The sequence below is a fragment of the Capra hircus genome, chromosome 22 (assembly GCF_001704415.2).
Source record: "Capra hircus breed San Clemente chromosome 22, ASM170441v1, whole genome shotgun sequence".
Classification (NCBI taxonomy): Eukaryota; Metazoa; Chordata; class Mammalia; order Artiodactyla; family Bovidae; genus Capra; species Capra hircus.
The window spans coordinates 38,754,186-38,779,054 of record NC_030829.1 but is presented as its reverse complement, the minus strand read 5'-3'; the positions used below and the strand labels follow the sequence as shown (position 1 = coordinate 38,779,054).

The window sequence follows — 24,869 nt, the reverse complement described above, 5'->3', positions numbered from 1 at the left end:
TAGAATCAGCCCTGCTGTATCTTCTGAGGAACGAGAGGCCCTGCCCCGCTGGCGCCCGCTTACCTCTGCGTGGTGCTCTTCATTCTGCTGAAGAACTTCAATGACTAGTTCAGCAAGACGTATTGTATCTTCCAGCTTTTTGGCAGGAGTGATTAACCGGCCTACATTTTCTGTAGTACAAGAATTTGTGTTAAAATTCAGTGAAAGTGGTGGGCTAATTTTGTGGCCATTAGAACTAGTGGACAAGAAATTCCAAAGATTATCCCCTTTTAAATTTTTTTCTTAGGTTTCATGCAAATGTTAAATGCCACATAATTAGTAGTGAGCAAACCAGAAAGCCATTTTATTATTATTATCACCATCATTATTATAATACATACTAAGAAAAAGCAGTGCTCCAGCTTCCAATTTGCTTATTAAAGCTGTATGAAGACTATGACAGCCCGTTACAAATTTAGCGACATTTTGTACACATGTTCTTTAAAGACAGCATAAATGGACTATCGTATATCCCTCTCTAGGCAGTGTTTGTGCTACCTGAGGTGGGACGATGTAACAGAAGCTTAGTCTTGATTGCTGCTCCATCTACTTCCTGGCTTTGTCCCTAAACAATACGACAGCACTGTTTTTCATTCAAGGTCGGCATGTTTAACGGGTATTGGAATGTTCATTCTAAAAAAGCAGACTTAAAGGTCTGGCTGTTTTAAGTTGTCCAGGGTGGAGACTGAGAATTAATGGGCATTCCTGGGCCATTAGATAGAAGGCAGGATAGAATTTTTAAAAGAACATAGGGTGTAGAGTATTGGATGAAGTGGTTTGTTTCACTGGTTGGTACAAGTGAAATTTTATCAGTGAGATGGCAACAATGTGCTTTAGGTTCTACTGTATTGAAAGGGCTTTTATGGACTTAAGAACAAACTGATCCCTGGTTTCCAAACTCTGGTTTTCATTTTATCCTTTATAGAGCTAAATTCATGAATGTTTGGCAATGTTATTATGTTACAAAGAACTGTACTTTTTTTTCCTGTTGGGGTGGGGCAAAGCGTAGTAATATTTGAAACAAAGATTTCCTAAGCCAATGAAATGGCCTGAATTCAACCAGTCTAAACTCACAGGTGAACTTGTAGTTTGTGCTTAGACCCCTTCAAATCTTGAAGCCTAAGTCATCTATAGCCCATGGTGTGTAACAGCAGTGTGTAACAGCAATTAGGATCCTTTAGCACAATTCCACAAGGAGGGTATACATGTGCACAAAAGGACTGCTGAAAGTTATTTCAATCTCCTCATCTGAAGCAAATACGTTTTGACTTCAGGGTTTTACTGGCCAGAGAAGGTAACTGAATATTTCACAGGCAGGGCTGGTGTCCTGTTGGTAGTTGGTTGTGTGTGTTTGTCAGGGGAGTGGTAAACAAAATGGTAGGGAGGTGGCTAATTTAAAAAGAAGAGAAACAAGCAGTGTCTCATAATATTTTCCTATTTTTTCGTGCATTTGTTATATAGGTGATGAACATGGAAGATGATTAATAATGTAGGATTTAACAACAACAAAGAAAAATTCTGTGAAACACTATGCAAAAGGAGTGGTCCAGCCAATGGGAACGATGAATGATGGATGCAGTTGGTCAGATAATTGAGGGAGTGCAAGTTTCACTCTAACAAGGCCTGATGACTGGTGTGAAAATGAGCTTTCTGGAATCAGGCCAACAGAATGCTCCGTTGTCTCTGCCAGGTTCAGGTGGAAGTGTGGCTGCGTAGAAGGTGGGGGTTTGAAGGTGGGAGCTGGGGGAAATAAATCTGCAGATTAGGCAGAGAGTCTCCACCACCCAGATAAGGTGATGTGCACAGCTCAGGGGCTGACAGCTCACTGCCTGGTCCACGGCAATAATACCTGGAGCAAGACTGAGTGACAGGTTTGATACCTGTGCTTCTGGGGTGCCTGGTCTGTTTGTAATTTCACAAATGGACTATCATAATTTCATTAGTAGACTTTCAGGCATTTCTAACAAACATACTGTGTATATATGTTGAGGTAATATGTGTAGAGTGAGGTATTTGCATTTCGATAGTAAATATGCACAGGCTACTTTTTTGTTAGTTGATATTCACATTTACACATCAATTTGCAAATTCCTCATCCTATGCTTATTACCTATTCGACACATACACCCACATACACACATCACATACTTACATACATTTTCTAGTAACCAGACAAGCCTGCACGTTAATACAAATCTGCAGGAAATCCCACTTGGGGCACATCTTTGAAATCTCTTACTTACAAAATAGAGACTACTATCCTTTTGGGCGGAACACTTACCGAATCTAGGGAAATTCTATATGTCCATGACACACGATGCAGTAATGGAAATCATTCCATCAATATTCTTCTGTACTTTTATTTCAAAGACGTAAATGATTTTTGTGTTGGGAGAAATCCAAGATGCATAAGCTAGGATCACCTGAAGATTTGTTTTAATATGCAGTGCTCTGAGATTGACTACCATATATATCAATAGATACACATAGAGTGTACATGTGCACACAATCTTTCTGTGAGTGTGTACACTTGTACGCAAATATGTGTATGCCTGATGTATATATACAGACAGTATGTTTAATAAAATCTTTTGCAATTCTGCTTTAACCTGCAACCATTTCATGTAAGTAGGTTACGTATGCTTGAATCTAGAATATTTGATTTTTCAATGGACCCATATAGCCAGACTTTCATTTATTATTAATTAGCTACAATTCCACTATCTGTAGATCAAGCTTCTATATTGAGACATGACTTTATTTTCCTCTTACTTGCATTGTTGACTCACTAGTTAGTAAAAATGGTACTAAAATCAACTTGTTTAAGATGTTGTCTTTAAAGAAAATATTGTGCAAAATCCTGTAGCCCCTCTTCCATCCCCCCAACAGAGATCAAGGAGAAATTTGTGCTTAGAAATGATTTTTTTTTGGGGGGGTCATGTCTGCTGTCTGCATATCTGGAAACACTGCAATCCTCCTATCACCCAATCTTGTACTAGCTGGAGCACTGACAAAGGGGAACTAAAAATACAATATACTTAGTAAACATTTCATACAACAGAATTGAAGCTCATAACATAGAAAAAAATCATCATGCAAAATGTTATGCAACAATGTTATTTTGTGCTGACACTGAGATTTGAAAATGTTGCATATGTCAGACAGAGCTAGACAAAAAAAAATGTGGACATTTGGAAATAATGCTCTCTTTTCAAGTCTCTCAAAACCTACGGTGTCAAACTTGAGAGTCTGAGCCTCAGGTTAGTATGCTGAAGAAAATTTCCAGAGAAATGAACAGAAAAGCAAACTAAACTAGAAAGCTGTCGCATAAAGGAAACGTAAAAGTTTACAGTACTTGGTTTTGGCCTAGGCATGCCTTTGAGCCTCTGATATAACATGCTGGTCTGCGTTTGGGTGGGTGGAGGAGGCCCAGGAGGTGGCGGGGGAGCTGCTCGGGTAGGTGAGGAGAGACGGTTAAAAAAAAAAAAAGTAAAGAGACAAAGTGACTATCACAAAGGTGACAAGTAAGATGACAAACTCTGAAAAGAACAACCAAACAAGCAAAAATGATCACACACGAAAGGAGAGCTGCTGCTTTCCTGGAGTGACTGCAGCGTTACAGAGGTGTGACACTGCCTGACGAGGACAAGACTCTTACCACCGTACTGAGACACTCAGAGGCGGAATGCCTTCATCCGGATGGGAACACATGGATGATGGTGGTGGTACCACTGACCGAAAGAAGATAGACTTTTTGTATAGTAAAGCACGCCTAAATGTTAACAGCTGCTTCCTCCTTCCAGATGACCAGAAATAGCACTTGATGTCAACAGAGCTGGGGGACATGACTTCTCATCCTCACGAGGCTACTTAATTTCCTATGGAAACTTCTCCCCTCTATGTAAGCCTCTCCAGGCTTCAGCTTCCTCCTCTGTAAACTGAGAATATTAACATCTTCTTTTTGTATACCTTGAGAGGTTGCCAAGAACAGCAAAGAAAATAATGCATGGGAGGGATCTCTGTAAAGCTTCAGGTGCCTACAAATCTTCACTGTTGTCTCCCACGTGCTGAGAAGGCAGGGATTAATTGCTTTGCAAAAGCAGATGAAGGGCCATTATTAGTTCAATTGAGCTGGGGAATATTCTTGCTCCCTTTGTGGAATTTCAACATGTCAAAATCTGTCATTTTGCGGGGAAAAAAAAATGTGTGGTATCTGATTGTTTCCAGCTCATTTAATTATTTTCAATTTGGAATTCTCATGGCTTTTATATTGTGGGTTGAATCATATATAAAAACTTGCCAGCTTATCAAATATGTTACTTGCTATTCCAAATGTTAGAATACGGTAATCAGCACTTGACCCATCTGTCATGTGGTTTACAATATCAGCACAGCAAACATCCTATAACAATAGCCTCTCCTTCAACACAGGCGCAGAGCACTATCAGCTTCTGCCATTCTCTCTCTTTAATGAGTGTCTCATTAACCTCGGACCTGGTCCTTTCGAATGGTTTTCATTTATAAAGCAAGCTGTATGGTGAGGGGGACATACTACATTGCCAAGTCTGCTTCTTGGTTTGCTTGAATTTTTCAACTGGGAAAACGAAGTTTACTGCAGGCTTATAGGAAATGGAATTCTAGCGGCAATAATAAAAAATACAAGAAATAAGGATAAATATAATATCCTGGCAAAACTATCTCTTAAAAGCAAAAGTTGATATCATCCTTTTCTTGTGGGATCACCTCAATGTTTGAAATGAAGGACTAAAAAAATATTCTATTCACCAGTCTCTTCTTATTTGAATCTTTTGTTTGGGAAAGATTGTATGTAAATAGACTTTTTAAAAAAATCAGTATTAAATGACAGCTATATAAAGGAAGGCAATTACTAATCTCTTCTTTATAAAAAGGAATTCTATATTTTATGTCTTGTTAAAATCTGCTTTTCCACCTACAGCAGGGCACAAAGTTGGGAGCATTTCTGGTAACGCCTCCTCTGGTTCTCTGAATGAATGTGTATTACCTGAGTGTGCAATTCTTAGGAAAACTCCTAATTTATTCTTTCTCAGATAACAGAACCTGTGTAAACCACTTCGTAAGTCACTTTATAAAACAATGAAATGTCCCAGGGCGGATCCATAACCAGCAAGGCAGCAGATACATATTTCAGCTCAATGGGTCTCAATGAAAATTCGTAAAGGGATTCCCTCCTGCCAACTGTCTGTCCAGAATTCTGACAGTGAGGTTTGCCACCATAGAAAAACAAGCTCCCTATTTTTTTCCCCCTCACAGAGCAAAACAAAAACATCATACCTTGGTTTCCAACTTCATTTACCCAATTACCATTGCTCATGTTTACACAATTAAATCTGCTTGGCTTCCAGAGAGGGAGTTAAATGTGACTGCAGAAAAATAAAAAAGAGAATTCCTCTGCAGGCTCAGCTAAGCAAAGGAAGAGAGGCATCCAGGAGCGAGAGATTCTCCAATAGCCCTTAAATAACCTGACCAGCTCTGACTCCAACAAGCCAGTTAATTGCCAGTTCCAGAAACATCGTATGAGAAATGGATATGGTTGATTGAAAGAACACTTAAAACCAAGTTCCAACCTATTTATGTTTTGCTGAAGATGCCAGTGTTTGTATTACGTAATTACTGAAAATAACTATCCTGGAGCAATTCACTAGGATTTGGGGGTAGGGGTGGATAAAAGCTAGAGTGGGAAGAGAAATCCGAACAGATAGCCACAACATGCTTCCCAGAATACTCTGCCTATCTAAAACAATGGCTCCAAGGACCACACATTTCAAACAGGGTCATAATTCAATGTAACTTCTTCAGTGGGGCAGGCCATCATGCATACTTGATCCCCTGTATCTTCATCACTCCCTTTCAGAAGATTCCATTTTTAGGGCAATATGAAGTATATGTTACTAAAGACCAGTACCTGAGTCACGAATTGTTTACTCTTTTTATTAAAGCCATCTTTGACTCCTCCCCATAAGGACATGGGTGGCGTGGCCTGCCCAAGCCACCTCTACTGTGTCTCTTGATTTTACCTCCCACTGTACGAGATCATGTGGCTATACTCTTGCTGACAGAGTTGATGTTCAACTCTCGTCTCGTCATCTCCACCTCAACGGTTGCTTAAGACTCCAAACCAGCCTTTAGTTCTTTCCCTCCCTTGTAGTTCATTGCTCACACAGTATTCACGGTGATCTTCATACAGCACACATCTGGACCTATCATACACTTGCTCAAAAGCCTTTAAGAGATTCCCTACCACGCCTCTCCCCAGTCCCAAGAGTTATACCTTCATAACAAAGACTCAACTCTTCTGTTGATACCTCTGCTTGAGCTCTTATGGTCCTTGACTAATGGCATGTTTGTCTTTCCCTGTACCCAGTGAATTCTGTATTTCTGGGGACTAGTACAGTACCTGGTTCAGAGCAGGAAATCCTCAGTGGATCCAGCCCAATGGTGTGCTTTCTTGGAAAACCAAATATTCTGTGGTTGCAATATGCATAAATACTATACAGGCAACTTTCATCTCTTAGCCAAAATCCCTGGTTATGGAGCAAATGCATGTAGCTGAATTGCTGAATAGCAAACATTGTTAACTTCTACTTGCAAACCAGAAAACAACTTCAGGTATTTTAATGCAATGAAAAGTGATTTAAGATAATGAAAAATCTTTGTATTCAAATTAAAATATATCCACAAGAAAGAAACAATGCTATTAAGATATATATATATACACACACACACAAAGATATATACATACATACACACACACACAGATATATATACACACACACACACATACATATATATATTTTTTTCCCTCCAATTTGGTATCTTTGTATCCAAGGTCAGGCTTGTCCTCGAGACTGAGCTGTTGTACCTAAGAACAGTAAACTTAATTCTAGAGAGACACAGTAGTGGACATTTGCTATTCTTGTATGTGCAGTTGCCTTGCTTAGAATTGCCTCTCTTCTACTCTATGCGGCTTTAGTGGGAATGTCAAGCAATGAATCCTACATAGGAGCAGCCATGTGAGCCAAGATGGGGCAACCATAACACCCCACGTCATCATGGGTATTATGACTGGCTCAGGGACTAACACATGACCCAAGCCTGGCCAATAAGAGTGTTCTCTGGAACTGTTTTCAGTTTCATAGAGAGGAAACCTCTTTTTGCCTCATGCCTCAGCATCTGGGATAAAAACCTGGTGCTATCTGTGGCTATTTTGGCCCCAACCCCTGCTATCATGACAATCACATTAAAGAAGACTGTCAGCAGCTGGAGAGATCAAGACACACTAAAAGCCTTTATTTCTGAGTCCAATCCCTCCATGCATTTCCTAGCTACACGGGCCAAAAATGACCTTTTCTTGCTTAAGCTATTCACGGTGGTGGTGGTTGTTTTCGAACACTTGCTCTAATAAGGCTACTTATTTAATAGTACTATTAAATATTCACCCAGTCCCCAAATAAACTTTCACTTATATGGTCGTGGGTGCTCTAGGACAGACTCTGGGACGTCTGGATGGATGATGAGCAGGTCTTCAGCAAGGCCGAGGAACATCCCAGGCAGTTCTTGGGGGACCAACCCTGGGCGCCATGCATCAAGGACCCCAGCCCAGGTGACATCCCTGTCTGTGGCATCCCTGCAGCATCCTGCATCTCCCTCCACAACACAGTCTCTAGATGAAATCACTTGTTTTATCGCCTGTCCTCTCCCTGAGAAGTTTATTGGGAGCTGCCTGAGGGCAAGGGACCTGGGCTGCTTTTTCTCACAGCTCCCTTCTCTGGTGCCTGACCCAGCTCCTGGAACTCAATGGGTATTTAACATATGTGGAACTATACTGTAACATTTTCTTTTGAAATTTATGATAAAGAGATAAATCGGCTGCTTCCTATAGCCCACTGACATTCAAACCACAGCCCCTGCCTCAGCGGCTTCATCATCAGTATGTTAGAAATGCAGATTTCCATGCCCCGTTTTAGACCTACCAAATCAGAATGTACGTTTTAACGAGATCCCCAGAGATTTGTATAAAGATTAAATTTTGAGAAGCACTGCTTTCTATTCCATTTCTGAAATCAAATAATATGTCTATATTGTACATTTGGATTTGGGGGTTTCCTTTTAAATAATAATACACCAATAATGACATAATTTTATGTTTATAGTAATATATATAAAACTTTGTCTTTATAGATAGATAGTATTGAGGGCTTATTATGCACCAGGCACTGTGTTAAGAGCTCTGTTGGAAATGTATGTTTTAATCTTTGCAACAACCCTTGGAGAGGAGGAAACATTATTAGCCCCTTTTACAGAAAACAAAGGGGCTTCCCAGGTGGCGCTAGTGGTAAACAATCTGCCTGCCAATGCAGGAGGCATAAGTGAGACGCAGGTTTGATTCCTGGGTTGGGAAGATAGCTGGTGAGGGAAATGGCAACCCACTCCAGTATTCTTGACTGGAGAATCCCACAGATGGAGAAGCCTGGTGGGCTATGGTACACAGGGGCGAAAGAATTGGACATGACTAAAGCAACTTAGTACGCATGCACAGAAAACAAAAGTGAGACTTAAATAGGTTAAAAAGTAATTGGAACCAAGACTGTGTGATGTAAATTTTTGACATAACAGATCCTGAGTGTTCAGGCTGGTCCTGGGAGACTGTTTTCTTGGAGCTGTGCATTTAGGATTCTGGTGTGTGGACTCTGGAATCCCTCAACTGTCACACTAGAAACCAGTTACTAGATCATGAGTGGGGACAGTATCTCTTGGCTGAAAGACATGGCAGCCTGGTGGTGGTGGCGGGGGTCAGTGTGGGGGTGGGTGAGGGCCCTAAAGAGTGTGCAGGACCCCAGACAAGAGCTGCTCACTTGCCCATCTTATTTTGAAACAGGCTTCTTTTCTCTATGCCTTGGTCTCCCCATCTGTCAAATGGTGGTTTGGGATTAAGTGATTGAGAAACCTCTTCTAATTTTATCACTAACAATCACAAGTCTTTCATAGTATAGAAGTTGAAAGTGTGGGCTTGGAATTAGGTTCATGTTCAAATTCTGTCTCTACAACTAACCAGCTGTGTGCCCCTGGGCAAGTTACTTAACATCTCTCTGTTTCATTTCTCTGCATTTCTACAGACAACAGTGATTTTTTATTTCATGGAGTGTAAGAGGCCCATTTTAACATTTCTGAAATTGGATGCATCTTACATTTGATGGTGTGTCATAATTTAGTTGGCAGCATTATTTTATTCTTAGGATTACATAAATTAATGGTGCATCTTATAATTGATGCCTTTTAGATTCAATGAAATATGGTAACAAAATACTTATAGAATGTTGTGAAAATTAAATGAGATATGCATGTATCTACTTAGCACATACTAAATTCTCAATAAATGACAGATAACTCGTGATCGGCAGCATGTCTTTTTGTTCTGGGAGAAGAGATGTCAGTTTCATATTTATTGATTCATGGCATATTTTTAACACATCCTCTCTTCCTCCAGGATCTTCCTTGGTGAGAGTGTTTGAAACATGTTTCTCCCTGCCCTCCTCACTTTTCATAAAGTATAGATGAGATACTAGTCTACAGGATAACTCTGGCTTGGAAACCCTGGTTTATGTATCACTGAAACAAGAACGATGAAAAGATAAACCTTTACTCCCCAGTGTTTAAGACAGGAAGTGTTAGATGGGCCTTGTTTTAGGAATTTAGGATGGCCTGGATCTTGCTGGGATGGGATTTACCCTCACTGGTCTCTTGGGTGAGTGGCTCCATACTGTGTGCTGTTGAGTGTCACAAGCTTGCTTGTTTCTTTTTTTCTTCTTCAACTGGACTCAGACCTATAAGGCTTGATGGAAACAGGGAAAGATACAGAACCTCACTACTACAGAATCTGCCTGAAAGTCATTTGGATAAATCTGACTTGCTCTAGAAGGTTTCTGTCATTTGGGAAGAAAAGAAAAATCCTCAGTTCTCTGACAATCTCAGGGGATCTCACTGCCCTCAGGAAGACTTCACAGGGGAAAGATTCTGACAATGATCTGGGCCCAAAAGACTGCTCTGACTTTGGTGGTTTTCCTGAAATAAAAGTTGTAAGTAATTTTGAATTTATCCACTGAATGAAAGGGTAATATCCAAATGCTATCATGCTGGCTGGAAAGGCTGAATGGAGGAAGGAGACCCCTCCCCCACAATAAAAGGAAAAAAAAAGCATGGTGTTTGAATTTAGAATGATGTGGGTTCAAATCCTGCTGAAGAATGTCATTTATCCTTTCCAAATCTCGACCTCCTCAACTGTAAGAAGGGCAGTAATGAAACCTTCTTGATAGGACTAAAGTAACAAATGAATCAGATCCTTCTTATTAAGTCCTTAGCACAGTGCTTGGGCCCATGGGTACGCTGTCTGTCTGTCTAGCTATATATCTATTTTGCAAATCCTTGCTGTATTTGAAGGAAAAATTATACAAGTATTTAGCCGAGAACTGAGGCAAACCAGCAACAGGTGTGTAGACTTTCTCAGAGATTTGCTGGGTTCAGAAAGTGTGACGGTTTGAATGGAAATGTATTTAAAATAATAGAATTCATTTGCGGAAGTCACAGCTTTTCTTTCATAGAGTAACAGCCTTTTACATCTCTCTCTCTCCTTTTTTTGGAGATACTGTAATTAAACTGAACATGCAATTTCTAATAATGCTCCCCGACAGAAAGCATAAGTCCACCAAAATGCCATCTGTAGAGTCTCGGAGCCTCGCAAAGCACAGTCTGACTGCAGGCTTCAGCAGCTGTTTGCACCTCGATTTTTGTATGGATAACTCCAGTTGTGCCTGGCCACCTCCACACAGTTAGTTTTGCACACCCATCCATGTATTCACACTTTGTTCACTCTAAGGAAACTGAAAAGGTAGGGGGAGGGTAAAAATAAAAGATGTAAAGATCAGGAAAGAAGTGATTATGGTTGTGATTACAGCTGAGATCTACTTTGCTTAGAAGGGGCCTGGGATGTACCAAGCTTCAAACCCAGTTCTGCTGCGATCTTAACTTTCAGGTCCACTTTCACCTCTCCCTCCTCCTCAATCTGTTTTCTCTATCTCTGCTGGTACGGTTTTTCTGGAGTGCAAATCGCCAAGCTGCCCTCTTGCTTAAAGAGCCTTACTGGCTCTCTGTCACCTCTGGATGGGAGACATGTGGAATTTTTCTTGTGAAAACTGTCTGCAAAAATTGGTACAGATTCCAGGTGAAGAACCCAGGGACCACGAGAGACCATCTGAGCTCTCTGTTATGAAGGTACAGAGAGCTCTCATCTGCTGCCTCTGTTGCCATCACTGTGCCCACTCCTGCTGTTCTTTCAGCCTGTTGTACAACCACACTGAGTTACAGAGTAGTTCAGAGTATGGCCTCTGCCTGGCCTCAGACTCTGGCTCTGCACTCAGGCTTCTAGGAACATGTTATTTAACCTCTACATATCTTAGTTGGCTCATTTCTAATATGGGAATAACAGTAGTAGCTATCTCATAAGAGATTTTGAGGTTTAAATGAGTGAATACATATAAATTACTTAAGAGTCATCGCTGGCGTGTAATACACATTGAATAAGCCTTAGCTATTTTTATTAATGGTATGGTTTTATGTATTTGCATATATTACTCTCTTTAGCTAGGATGCCTCTCCACTTTCCCATCCCATCTCCTTTTCACTGATTCTATTTCACCTTTCAAGATGTAGTTCAAACTTGCCATCCCTGCCAAGATTTCTGTGGCTTTCCAACAATGCCCTCTCACACACAACTCTACCCATTAGTATTGCTGAGCGCAGAATTCGTAATTTACATTTAATTACCCATGGACACATATGCTCTATGAGGGTGTCAGCTGTTTCTTCTTGTTTACACAGTCCCTGGTTTTACCATTGTACCTGGCACATGGCAGGCTCCCACTAAGCACCTGTCGAATGAATGAATGAGTGAATGGATAAATGAACATCTTCCCTTCCAGGGAGAGAAGAGCTTATATGTCTTGAACATAGGTTTGTGAGTCTTCAAATACTTATTACTAGCCTAGTGCTTGGCATGTGCTCAAAAATGCTTTCTGAACTGATCTGAAACACATTCAACTTTACTCAGATGATAATTATCTTTGGAGAAGTCTTTAGACCTTAAAACCATGATCTATACTATATATTTTTTCAAGCTTTCCTCAAAATAGACTCAGAAGTTTGGGAACCAAACCAGAAGAAAACTGCCATAGCCAGAAAACTTTTAAGGGCTTTCCTCTCATGAAAATTCTAGCAATGGCCCCTTTAGCCACCTGTGTGTACACCCTGCCCCATCACATGGTACATGCAAGAACAACACGGAGACGATTCCTCTCTGCCTTGGCTGATAAACATTCATCAAAGAACACAAACTTCTCAATAGAGCAGAAAACAGGAAAAAGAAATGAAAAACAAAAAGGAAGATTAGTTTGCTTCAGTCACTTTAAAAAGAAAAAAAGTACATGAGGCCAAATCACTGGAGTCCTTGAAGCCAAAGATGAAATGAAGCTCCACAGCAAACCATAGTTCTGTCCCTTCGAAGCTTATGCCTTTACAGAAAGTCTGCTCTACAGAGGTCAACATCTCGTGGGCAAGAGATATAGTGAGACAGCACAAATTAACTCCTTAATATCATTGCAACTCCACATCAGTCTTTGGGAGTACACACGTTAAGGAGCTATTAAGAAACAAAAACAGAAACAAAAACTAAATATAACTCAACAGTCCTGACAGTTTATAATGCATATACAATGGGTTCACCTGCATCCTTCTGATTCTCTATTTGAAAGAGAAAGCACAACAAGGAGAGAAGAGAGAGAGAAACAAGAACACATATGCAGGATTAATGAGCAAGTGAACCAAAATGCCCCCCACTTATGTGTGATACATGATATTGGAAAGAAAAAGTTGCCCTTGAGTTCCCACCGCCCGGAAGTGTGGGGGCCAGCAAAAAAAGGCTCCTTCACAGAGGTGAAAAATGCTGCACAAATAGAAAATTAGTGAAATTAAGTTTTAATGCGAAATCAAGCTATGAAACATACATGAACTCTCCAAGTGACAATTAAGTCATATGTTCTAGCCAGAGCTTAGAGGACGAGGACAAGTTCAAATCTTCAGAAAGAACAAGGAAAAGCTTCCCAGCTTGCGCGAGAACAGACAGGAGGCATATAAGAGCTCATTTTACATAGAAGGGACCACTTGTGCGATCTTCTACCCACAACAGTTCAACATCTTAAACATGGAAAAGAAAGCACGGTTTTGCCCCAACTGTCCTTTTCCTGACACCTAACACATGGCTCCCCGCCTAGCTGCTATCTTTTGATTGTGTACCAGTGACAAGCACTTTACAAATTGGGGTTACACACAAGCAAAGTAAAAATGCATTCAGGTCACAGACAGAGAATAACTGAAAAACTTACAGACAAATCTGAGTTTATCACAAACAAATGGCTTAATTGTCTAACCTGTGTTAGGCTGATAAAAAGTGACTGGACTTCTCACATTGGGTTTCACAGACAGAATCAACAGACAAGCCAATGCTAAAAAACTTGAAGCAAGGAGAGTGAGTTGATTTGGATCTGGATTTTCTTGAAATAATGAAAACAGAAAGAGTGAAGACAGCATGGCGAGGAGGTGGTAGGTACTCACGAATGGTTAAATCCATCACTTGGGAGGCCAAGCAGAAGACAGGATGCTCATACATTTCTCTCTTTTTCCCTATAAAAGAGGATTTGGGCATGCAAGAGGCTTAGGTCAGAGGTCAAGAGGTTAAAGGTCATAGGTTAGAGGAAAACGTTACATTAGCTCAAAGGAAAATAGCCACAGAATATTTTGGGATAAACACAGGATAAAAGAAAAAAGGAGTATCAAAATTGGAGATCTACTGGATTAACCATTCAGCATGCCGTGAGTCACGAGAGAGATTGTGACCATGATTTTACACGTCTCTTTAGAATAATTTGCAAGAATACAATGACCGAAAACATCATGAATAAAGGGAAACAGAATTTCATTGATTGAAGGCTCCAAGATACTAAGGATTTCAGACTTTAGTATCTAAGGCTCTTGAGGTATTTCTTCATAAACATAGTCTCCGGCAATATTACTATAACTTCTTTCCAACATTCTCAGGGAACTAAGCTATTAATGGTCACAGAGAAGCTCAAATGTCAAGATTTCTTTTCTGGGGGCAGGATCAGTACCTTGTAAAAGAAAGTTGACTGGTAGTAATATCTTTAAAGCTGCCATGTCTCAGCCTATGGTGGACTATGTTCATGAAAGAAAACCTGATACATGCAGCCAGAGGATGTTGGGTTGTCTGAATTAACAATCCCAGCATGCTTTGAAATTGGCATCACAGCCACTTTTGCAGAGGTAAAGTCAAAAAGTGGCTGAGCCAATCACGGACAAGGAAGGAGAGAAGCAGAAGAGAGCAGGTAGTGTGGAATGAGGTACTTCTCTGACAAGAGAGTTGGAAAAAAAAGACTGATTTCTCCAAAGAATCCCCAGACCTAAAAGTCACAGTGCAAAAGATAATTAACACAACCAAGAAGAATTGAGGCACAAAAGGAAATTACAGACCAGCTGATCTACTTTGGAAACGAATGCATTTTTACTTACAGATCTTAAAGTTTGTTTTTGGATATATTTATCTGAAAGAAGAGAGCAGATCTTACCAAAAGACTAGTCATAGCTAGACCAAGACCTACGTACGAGTCAGCGGACATGGCAACCGAATGTTTCTTGATCCCATCCCATCTCTGGCCTGGCCTAGAATTATTAGGTCCCCAGTTGACTTTAACAAATACAACCAATCATTATGTCCTGGCAAGGTAAATGCTGGAATCAGTATTTGCTAATATAGCCCTTTAACAATCTACTTGTTCCTCTATTTTTGTCACTCATTACCAAGTCAAGAGTTGATCATCCTTTTAGTGCCCAATTCTTAAGTGTTTCTCCCTGGATGCATAACAATGAATTCATTACCACTGGTACACAATTTGCATTGTCAGACAGACAAAATTGAGAGAGGGAGGACATGGAATGTACAGAACACTGCGAATTTGACATGATCTTAACCTAATTCTCTAAGGAAACAAGAACTTTAGCAGGGTAAGTGATGGGGCTTTAGTAGTTAATTAGGTCTCTCTCTTTATTTTATTTTTTTTCCAGTCATGTCCTGAAGGCAGACAATGAGTATTTGCTGGATTGATTGGGTGTTTCACAAGGGAGAGAACATCGGATTCCAGAATGCGGACACACTGAGTTTTGCACACAGAACTTCCACATTTATACACTTACACCACGGGTCAAGTTGGGTGTGGTTTTCAAATCACCCTATAGCAGCCAACAGGGTAACAATGAAAAGTAATTAATACCTTTTCAAATAAACAGGTCCCAAAGAACCATATCTTCTTTCTCAAAGTGCCTTTGGACGATTACTTGGTCATTAGTGACCACATCCCTAAAACCTGAAAGGGGAGTGATAACAACCATCCTAGGTTTGGAGTAACAAGATTGAACAAGATCTATAACAAACCAGGAGCCATCAGAGACAGTGGAACACTAACCTGCCATCAAGTTTGAAAAGCTACCAAGAGACAAGATATGTTCAAGGGGCAAGAAAGAATTAAGCAAAATCTTGATGTTGCTTTATTCAATTCTTGTTTTACTTCCAATGCAATCAACAGTGGATAACAAACTGTTTAGTTTTCCTCTATTTAAAGAAGGTAGCCATCCTACAGAGCTCTTTCATAGAAAAACATTAGCCACAGAGCAAAGTTAGGGCCAACACCAACTCTTAGAAGGATCTTAGTTGTCCTATAACATCCTATATTCAACATCTTTTTCTACAAAGACTGTTTCCTGAGCCCCTGTTCTTGAATTCATTTATGTGGCCACAGCCGAGGAAGCTATCACATTTCAAGTGTTTTCAAATTTCAGCTTAAATATAGAGATGGGCCACTATTTTCTGGTGCCTGTCAGGAAAGAGAAAGATGTCCCCAGGGAGGCATACCAAAATTTAAATTAAAAACTGGGGGCAGAAGGGGGTCTTACCTTCGATTTTGGCATACTCTGACAGTCGAGAATAGTTGACTAAAGCAGCTTGCTCTAGACATTTACGGATGACTGCTTTTACCTCCTCCTGTGGCACTGGGGTTACAATGTCTTTCATCAAGACCTACAGGTGGAAAAACAAGGCTCTTAAAACGGTTCAATGATATGTGTTACCCATTTATACTTAAATAATTCAGTTTAAAATTAATTGTGAATGCCTCTTTGCAACTTAATATTGATCATGCACCATGGTTAGAGACAAAATAAAAAACTGCAGTGCACAGTTGGGCTGTCAAAGCCTGTCCATGATTCATGGAAAGGTTAGGAGCATATCATCAGTATATCTTAACTCTTTGAGAGGTTGGCAGTTTTCTCATATTTATTCTGATATTTGATGAACGGTAAAAAAAATCTTCTGAAAATGAGAAACTAGGTCATTCAACCACAATATTTCATCACAGTGATGTTCATGTCTCTGTGTACATGTCATCTGTCTTTTACTTTCATTCTTACCCTTTCCAAGAGTGAGAGGGTAGCTTTCAAAGCACCTTCAGGTCGACCAAATGGAAAGCAATACCTAAAACAGACAGAAAAACGTTCAGGTTGCCGAATCGATTGCATTTTAGCGTGAAATATGCTATAACTTGATTCCTATGGCAACTCTCTCTGAGGAACAGAGAATGCTTTTTATTTTGTCACGTTGTGTTATGTTAATCTGAATTCACACCATATATGTGTGTATATAATGTATATATATGTGTATGTGTGAATAATGACTAAAGAGAGACTCTGCAAATGTCTGCAACAGAAAAGAATATTTCCAGTGATGACATAAGGTTCTGTTTAGATTTCTATTGTGAAGGAGAACTCTTTGTTAGCTCAATTGTGACTTTATATATAATTATTGAGACTGGCATTAAGAAATAGTTTTAGTTGAAACAAGCTAAACTTCAAACACACCTAAATCCCTAGAGGATTAAGATAGGAAATACAAGAGTATATTTTGAGCAAATTCACGATTCTGCTAATTGTCTTGCCTTGACTGTAGTTTTTAATTGCTATTTGATCTTTTGTTACTGGCAATGTATCTTGCATAGAGTGTACAACCAGTAAGGATTTATCCAGGGTTGTGTTGTTTTTTTTTTTTAATGTGTATCACACACAGATTTTATTTATTTTTGCTGCACCACACGGTCTGTGGGATTTTAGTTCCCCAATCAGGGATTGAACCTAGGTCCACAGCAGTGAAAGCCTGCATCTTAACCACTGTACCATCAGGGGAGTCCCTATCGAGGAGGTTTTTTCATGATACAGATAGTTCTAGTGACTATTTCGGGCAGTCATAAGCCTTGCAAGACACTTCCTCATGGTACATAGGGAGCAGGACAGCTTATACAAAGAGGGCTTTGTTCTTTTAGTGGAAATAAAATGACCTTAAGATTTCTAAGTCTCCTGAATATTAGCAAACTCTGTCTTGGTTGGCTTTTTCACTTGTTATTTCAAGTTTTTTTTAAAGTATAGCTGGTTTTCAACATTGTATTAGTATCATGTACACAGCAAAGTGGTTCAGTTTCATATATATATATTTTCTTCTCAGATTCGTTTCACTTACAGGTTATTATAAAATATTGAGCTTAGTTCTCCATGCCATACAATAAGTCCTCATTCAGATGTTTTTAAATATCCAGTGTGTCTCTGATAGATTTATAGTTTTAGAAAATCAAACCCTTAATTTGCCGCTCCTCGGGCTCATCCTCCTAAAATGCCCTTTAACCCCAGATCCTTACCTAAAATGTGTAATCTGATTTTCCAATAGAACCCGGAGCCTCTCCTTGATTTCTTCAAAACGTTCCTTTTCTTCAACAGTCACAGTTCCAATTCCATCAGGCCTGAAAGGAGACATGTCATGAGGTGATGGGAACCTCATATGCTGACACCATCAAATCAAATCTCTAGCAGGAGGAAACTGTCCATTTTAGAAGAACAACTACAGTGATCGATGTGACCTTAGGAGAAGTCCCGCTTCTCGGTGCTGGTGACTAGAGGGGATGGGGTACGCTGAGGTTATCATTTGGAGACATTTGCAGAACTGTCGCTCATTTATTGTGAAATGGTAAAATGCACAAAGTGGTGGCTTGCAGGTTAAAGCAGCTTCTAGATCTTTTCTGTTTGGATCACAGCTTCTGAAAATTTTGAACTGCTTGCCACATTTGTTTTTTTAATTAGGAAAGTTTTATAATACAATTCTCTTAGAATTTGGAACAACTGGCATTAACTGGCAAGGGGCAGAAACAGCTTCTCCCTTGGCTCTGGCAGGTTGGTCTTCTAGTCCACATTTCTACTTTATGTTACCTGAATCTCTTGCAGGCACTTAGGTTTGAGACTCCTGAATTACACACACAAACTCCTATGAAAACCAGGTGCCCTGTAAGTGTCTATCTTTCCCAGAGCTCAATGCTGATAAATGACTCAATTTCCATAATTACAGATGTTCAGATTAATTTAACCACTTATATAGTAACTAAAGAATAAATTACAAGACAGTGTAGAAATTATAAGACCTTTATGAAAGAAACTGAAGAAAACAGATGGAAATATCTTGTGTATTTGGACTGGGAGATTTAATATTGTTAACATATCTATACTATTTAAGTCATCTATATATTTTATGCAATCCCTATCAAAATTCCAGTGGAATTTTTTTTCACAGAAATCCTAAAATCTGTAAGGAACCACAGAAGCCCCAACTAACCAAAGCAATTCTGAGAAGGCAGAACAAAGTCAGAGGCATCTCAGTTCCTGAATTCAAACTTTAAAACTGCAGTAGTCAAAACAGTGTGGCACTGGTATAAAAACACACATACAGACCAATGGATCAGAAATAAACCCTCGCACATACGGTCAAGTAATACTTGACAAGGGAGCCAAGTGTAGTCAATGTGGAAAGGACAATTTCTTCAATAAATGGTGTTGGGAAACTGGATGTTCACATACAAAAGAACGAAGCTGAGCCCTTATCTTAGAACACTCACAACAAAGAACTTGAAATGGACTAAAGATCCCAAACTGTAAAAATCCTAGAAGGAAATATAGAGGAAAAGTTCCTTGATACTGGTCTTGGCAATGATTTTTTTTGAATATGACACCAAAAGCACAAACAACAAGAGCAAAACAGACAAGACAAAAAAGTGACACTTTAGCAAACTAAAAAGCTTCTCCATAGCAAAATGCACAGACAGTCTATATAATGACAGGAAATATCTGCAAACCATCTATGTGATAAGGGGTTACTATTCAAAATACAGCAGGGACGCATAAAAAAACAGCAAAGACCCCAAATAATTTGATTGAAAATAGGCAGAGGACATAGACATTTTTCCAAAGACATATAAATAGCCAGCAGGTACATGAAAAGATGCTCAACATCATTAATCTACAAGGAAATGCAAATTGAAACTGTAATGAACTATCACCCCACACCTGTCAGAATAGCTGTTCTCAAAACAAAAAGACAACAAATAAATGCTGGTGAGTCTGTGGAGAAAAATGAACCCCTGTGCACTGCTGGTAGGAATGGAAACTGACATAGCCACTATGAAAAATAGTATGGAGGTTTTTCAAAAATTGAAAATAAAACTGCCATGTGATCTAGTAATCCCACTTCTGGGTATATATCTGAAAAAAGGAAATCACAGTCTTCAAGATACAACTGCACCTTGTATTAACTGCAGCATTATTTACAATAGCCAAGATAAGGAGACAACCTAACTTGGGTATTGACAATATTATCGACTCAGATGAATGGATAAAGAAAATGTGACCTATACAAAGTAGAGTATCATTCAGCCACGAAAAAGAAGGAAATGCTGCTTTTGTGACCACACGGATGGACATTGAGGGCATTATGCTATGTGAAATAAATGAGACAGAGTAAAATATACAGTGATATGTGTATGATAAACACATATCACTTATATGCAGTATCAAAAGAAGCTGAACTCATAGCAAGAGAGAGTAGAATGGTGGTTGCCAGGGTGGGGGAGTGAGTGAAATGGGGAAATATTGGTCAAAGGGTAAAGCTATAAGAGGAGTAAGTTTTGCGGATCTAATATATCCTATGGTGATTATAATGAACAGTACTGTATTACTTACTTGAAAGTGTTAAAGTAGATTTTAAATGTTTCCAACACACACACAGAGACCCACAGACACACACAGTAAGTATACGAGGGGATGTAGGTGTTGATGAACCTTATTTCAATAATCATTTTAAAATGTATACATGTATCAAGTCATCACATTGTACATCTTAAACTTACATCGTATGTCAATATCTCAATAAAAGCAGAGAAAAGAACAAACCACATAGGCTATTTTTTGATCTTACTGAACTGCTGCTCATTTAATAAGAAAGAATGACCCAGCATAAATAAGTGAATTTCAGTTTAGTCCCAGTATTCTCATGTTTCTGAATCACCAATAGGTTCACACACATTTTCCTTATTTCCTCTGGCCCATTCAAGTTGAGAATACAAAGGAAGGCTGCATATTTATAGCCCAAACTTATCTGTGCCAAATTAGACGTAGGATAATCTGACCCATTCAAAGTCTTCAGCTACCCAGATCTTGTAGTGACTTGTTTTGACTACTGGCTGAGCCAGTTTGCAGATTGGTGCGTCACCATGAAACTTCTATTGGAACATTCTTCAGTTTGCAAATGCAAGTCATCTTGAGACCAAACAAATGGTCTTATTTATAGGCCTTCTCAAGGATCCAGCAGAAGTTGGGAAAATCCTGTATACTAGACCAGTCTGACTGCACAAAAGACTTGGCAAATGATAGCAGTGTACCTCCTGTTAGGGGTTTATTGGTCAGCTTCCCTTCTTTTTAAGTACTAAAAATGCCCTATTTGAAAAAAGAAAAAACTTCCTCTTCCCCATTTTGTGGAAAATATCCGTAACAGTAAAATCCTATACTGTGCATTTACTCACACCCTCCTGAACTTAAGTAGATGCAAAACAGTAAATACCAGGTAGGCAGTTTGAATCTATACATGTGCCCTTATTTTTAAATTTTCAGAAAAATCTCAAATGTTAATTTATGAAATTAAAAAAAAATGTTTTAAGCATGAAATGCCCACAAATCTGTAGTTAAACCTCAGGATGAATTCATTGGCCCCGCAAAATACATGTGACACTTTCTGTAGTAACATCTCATGGGTCTGTTATAATCTAAAACTTCCTTTGGCTATGGCTTTTGGATTTTGTTTACACAAAATTCAGCTTGCTAATGCACTGAATACACATTTATACAGTTGTTTTGTGTGCATACCTACAATCAGTTTGGGAAAAATTGAGCCATTTTAAGCATTTTGTTTCTTAGTGGGGAATTAAGCCAGAGAAAAATGCTATTAAATATAAGGCACAATTCAGAGAGGAGTTTACAGATCACCTAGAAAAGCCTGAAAACCATTTCACAAAGGCAGCCAGAGATGTCTACGGCCATTACTAGGAAATAAACCTCTGTGTGAAGAATATCATTCCTTCCTTACCCAACAAGCCTTCTAAGGCAATCAGGTAATTAGGAAGCAGCTCTCAGATTTGTGTTTGAGATGATAAAAACTGAACATTTAGTATGTGCCTGGCTTTCTTGTAATTCTCACTATAAATGGCATTATGAACATAACATTTCTGATGCTTTCCCCCTTTTGTTTTAATGATTCACATTTATAATTATTAAACGTATCAGATGGCAGCTTCCATGTCTCCTTGGACTACTTTGTGAGCACTGTTAATCTCCCTATTCAAAAAGGTAAACAATGAAAAATTATTGTTATCTTTTCTTAAATTTGCTTCTTAATCACCTATGCCAGTGTGAACACTTTCATTTTAAAATAAATGAAACAAACTAATCTATAATTCATTATAGTTTTGACTTGTATTTCTGTAAGACACACAGTGCAGAGTTCACCAACAAAAACAGGTGATAAAACATATCACGATTTAGACATCCAATGCACATTCATTTGTAATTGCCAGAACTGCCCTGAAATGATGCTAGTAATGAGGGATGTTATTTTACAAATCAAGGGAGAGAAATGCAGGAATAAGAGAATTTGTCTAAGATCACAGATTGTCACTCTATCAGTTAAAAAGCAAAAATAACCTTGGCTGCATTGATTTCTCACAGTTTTTGAAAATTCTGTCAAACATCAATTTCTTTTCCATTGACCCTTATAATTCATCAATGTTAACTGTACAGGTTAACATGGATCTACTAACTGAAAAATCCTGTTCAATATTCTGGGGAATACGGTTCTCCTAGAAGCAATAAAATACTTTCCCTAGAACAGGAGCCACACAAGCCTGTCTTATAATCACACAGAAAGCCTGTGAGACCTCAGACTGAGGGGCTACCTCAGACTGTGGGTGTGTGAGGTACGATCTGGCGGGGGACCTGAGAACTGGCCTTTCTAACAAGTTCCCTGGTCCTGCTGGTTTGGAGAACCTTACTTTAAGAACCTCTGCCTTAGAGAGCAAGAAAATATTTGGTGGGTGGCCGAATACATGAAAGGGTATTTTGGTTCAGGTTTCCTAATTTCTCTCGGATTAGAGTGAATCTGGAACCAGAGATTTTCTCTAAGAAGTACACAGTCCACTTAACGAAGCTAGCAACCCCTTCCAAAAATGGCATTTGCACTGTTTCCAAGGTGCCATTCCAAGCAGTTCTGGTTGCAAAATAAACAGAAGAACTGTACTGGTATCGCTCAGAAGCCATGCTTTGTTTCTGTGTTCTGGAAACATTTGGGGGTGATTCTATAATTGTCATAAAACTGGCTCTGCATCCTGTTCTGCTCTCAATACTTCTAACACTTAAGGAATCAAAAAGAATGAGAGAAGAGGAGGACTGATGCTGGATCTTTACACTCCTACCTAGCAAATCCCAGGCTGAGATGTTTCTTCACTCAGGACACATGTCTAGGAGCCTGAATCCTCTGCTCTCTTGGATCCTATTACATCTTCTGCTGCTGTTTCTGTACTTCTTAGGGTCCACTGCCATTTCCTTAGGGCACCTAGATCTCCTTCGTTAGGAATGCCCTTGGCTGCACTGTGCATAAACTGAGGTGCCTACTCTCCTGCTGTCAATGCTGAAGCCTTCATACAGGCCAGCTCCTCCCTTCGGTGGTCACTGGACATCTCAGTTGGACTATGAACTACACTCAGCCAACTGGACACTCTTCCCTGGAACTTTTACATCAAAGAAACAATGCAAAGATAAAAGAAACAGGTGGGGTTTGCTCATGCTAGCAGCTGTGCCCTACCCAGCCCATCTCCCTATGTTCGTAGTTCTTAATCTGTGACACTACCTTAGAACCAGGAGAGAGCTTTGAGAGGTCCCACCCTCAATCTCTGACTCAGTGTGGGCATCGAGGCCTACACGCCACCAGTTTCATTCCTTAAGTTATTCTCATGTGCAGGTAGGATGGCACCATGGCTTTGATCCTGTGTCCTACTTTTCAGTCACTGCTTGATTCCAGGTTCCCCCTCCCTTTCTTTGAGGTTCCTGGCATCATCCCAATAAACTTTCTTTTGCTTAGATTATCCAGAGTTAGTTTTCGCTCCTTACATGGAACTGCCGTACATGCATAAAGCACACATTCCTTCCTTTCCCACGCGCTCAATTTTAGTAGAAATGTTGACGCCTTTGAATCTAGCTTTACAGACACACATACAAGAAGGAAATGTGATCCCTCGTCACTGGTTCCACCTAACTGCACACTGGCTAACCACTCACTTCTTGTATATCATGATCCTGCAAACTTGAGACAATATGCAGGTCAATTGCAGTCATTTCTGGAGCCCTGTTGAAGACTGGAAGCTCTCCCACCTGCAGGCCATCGCTGGAGCCAGAAGTGGGTCTCTCGGGCCACGACAGACTATATTGCATCTGACACAGCAAGCATCTCCGGAATCCACCTTTCAAGTTTTTGGCAAACCGTTTTCTCACTGTCCTTCACAAAGTTGACATTTTCGGCAGCACGATAGGAAAGATGTCACGTCGGCTGCTCTTCAAGTTCTTGTCACAGTGGTTAGCACCAGTTCTGTCATCTTCATTCTCCTCACAGCCTCCCATCTTAAGCCATGTCACAAATAATAATACATCCAGAGTTGTGTTTTTCTGTTTCTTTTTTTTAAAATCAGATTACAATGACCCTAACCCAGCTGCCCACACTTCAGAACTAGTACTGCCAATTCTCCTTCCTTCACCCAAATATTTCTGAGCTAGAGCTTGTTACTTAATGTCTACTGTAGGATTAATCCAATATGATTAAGCATGAGGCTTTTAATGTGAAAATACTTTATCTTGATATTTGAAATTAAGTGTGAACAACTGAGGCAAAGAATTCAAACTACCTTGTGTTTTGTGAAAGTGAATTGACCTCTTTGGGATTGTTAAATTGTTGTTAGACACCCAGGTGGGCACATGGAGTCCTAGCATTTAATTATTCTGCCAACAGGGTTCTCTACATTGAAAGCTGGGCCACAAAACCTCCATGTGGAATGTAGGATATTTCAAGAAGGTCAGGTTACTAAATTAATTTGAAACATATTGTATTAATTGATGGGTGTGTTCTGACACTGCATCTATCTGGTAATCAAGTGCAGAATCCAGTGTGAAACGAAATGTGTGAATTCAACAAAAGGGGAAAGCGTGTCTGG

General features: G+C 39.6%; 1 protein-coding gene across 22 annotated transcripts in view; it reads right to left on the bottom strand.

Annotated features, from left to right (window-relative positions):
* The window catches only part of CADPS (calcium dependent secretion activator), a 480,914-nt gene that overhangs the window by 100,181 nt on the left and 355,864 nt on the right, over positions 1-24,869 (bottom strand). For 9 of the 22 annotated variants that reach the window (XM_018038339.1, XM_018038330.1, XM_018038334.1 and 6 more), the window contains 6 exons: positions 17,937-18,038; positions 16,663-16,726; positions 16,150-16,273; positions 13,741-13,809; positions 12,853-12,870; positions 64-170 (listed from right to left, as the gene is read on the bottom strand). In XM_018038339.1, the coding sequence (XP_017893828.1) occupies positions 64-170; positions 12,853-12,870; positions 13,741-13,809; positions 16,150-16,273; positions 16,663-16,726; positions 17,937-18,038 (484 nt within the window). The remainder of the gene's footprint in view (positions 1-63; positions 171-12,852; positions 12,871-13,740; positions 13,810-16,149; positions 16,274-16,662; positions 16,727-17,936; positions 18,039-24,869) is intronic. The other 13 variants (XM_018038336.1, XM_018038344.1, XM_018038345.1 and 10 more) reach the window with 3 other exon arrangements.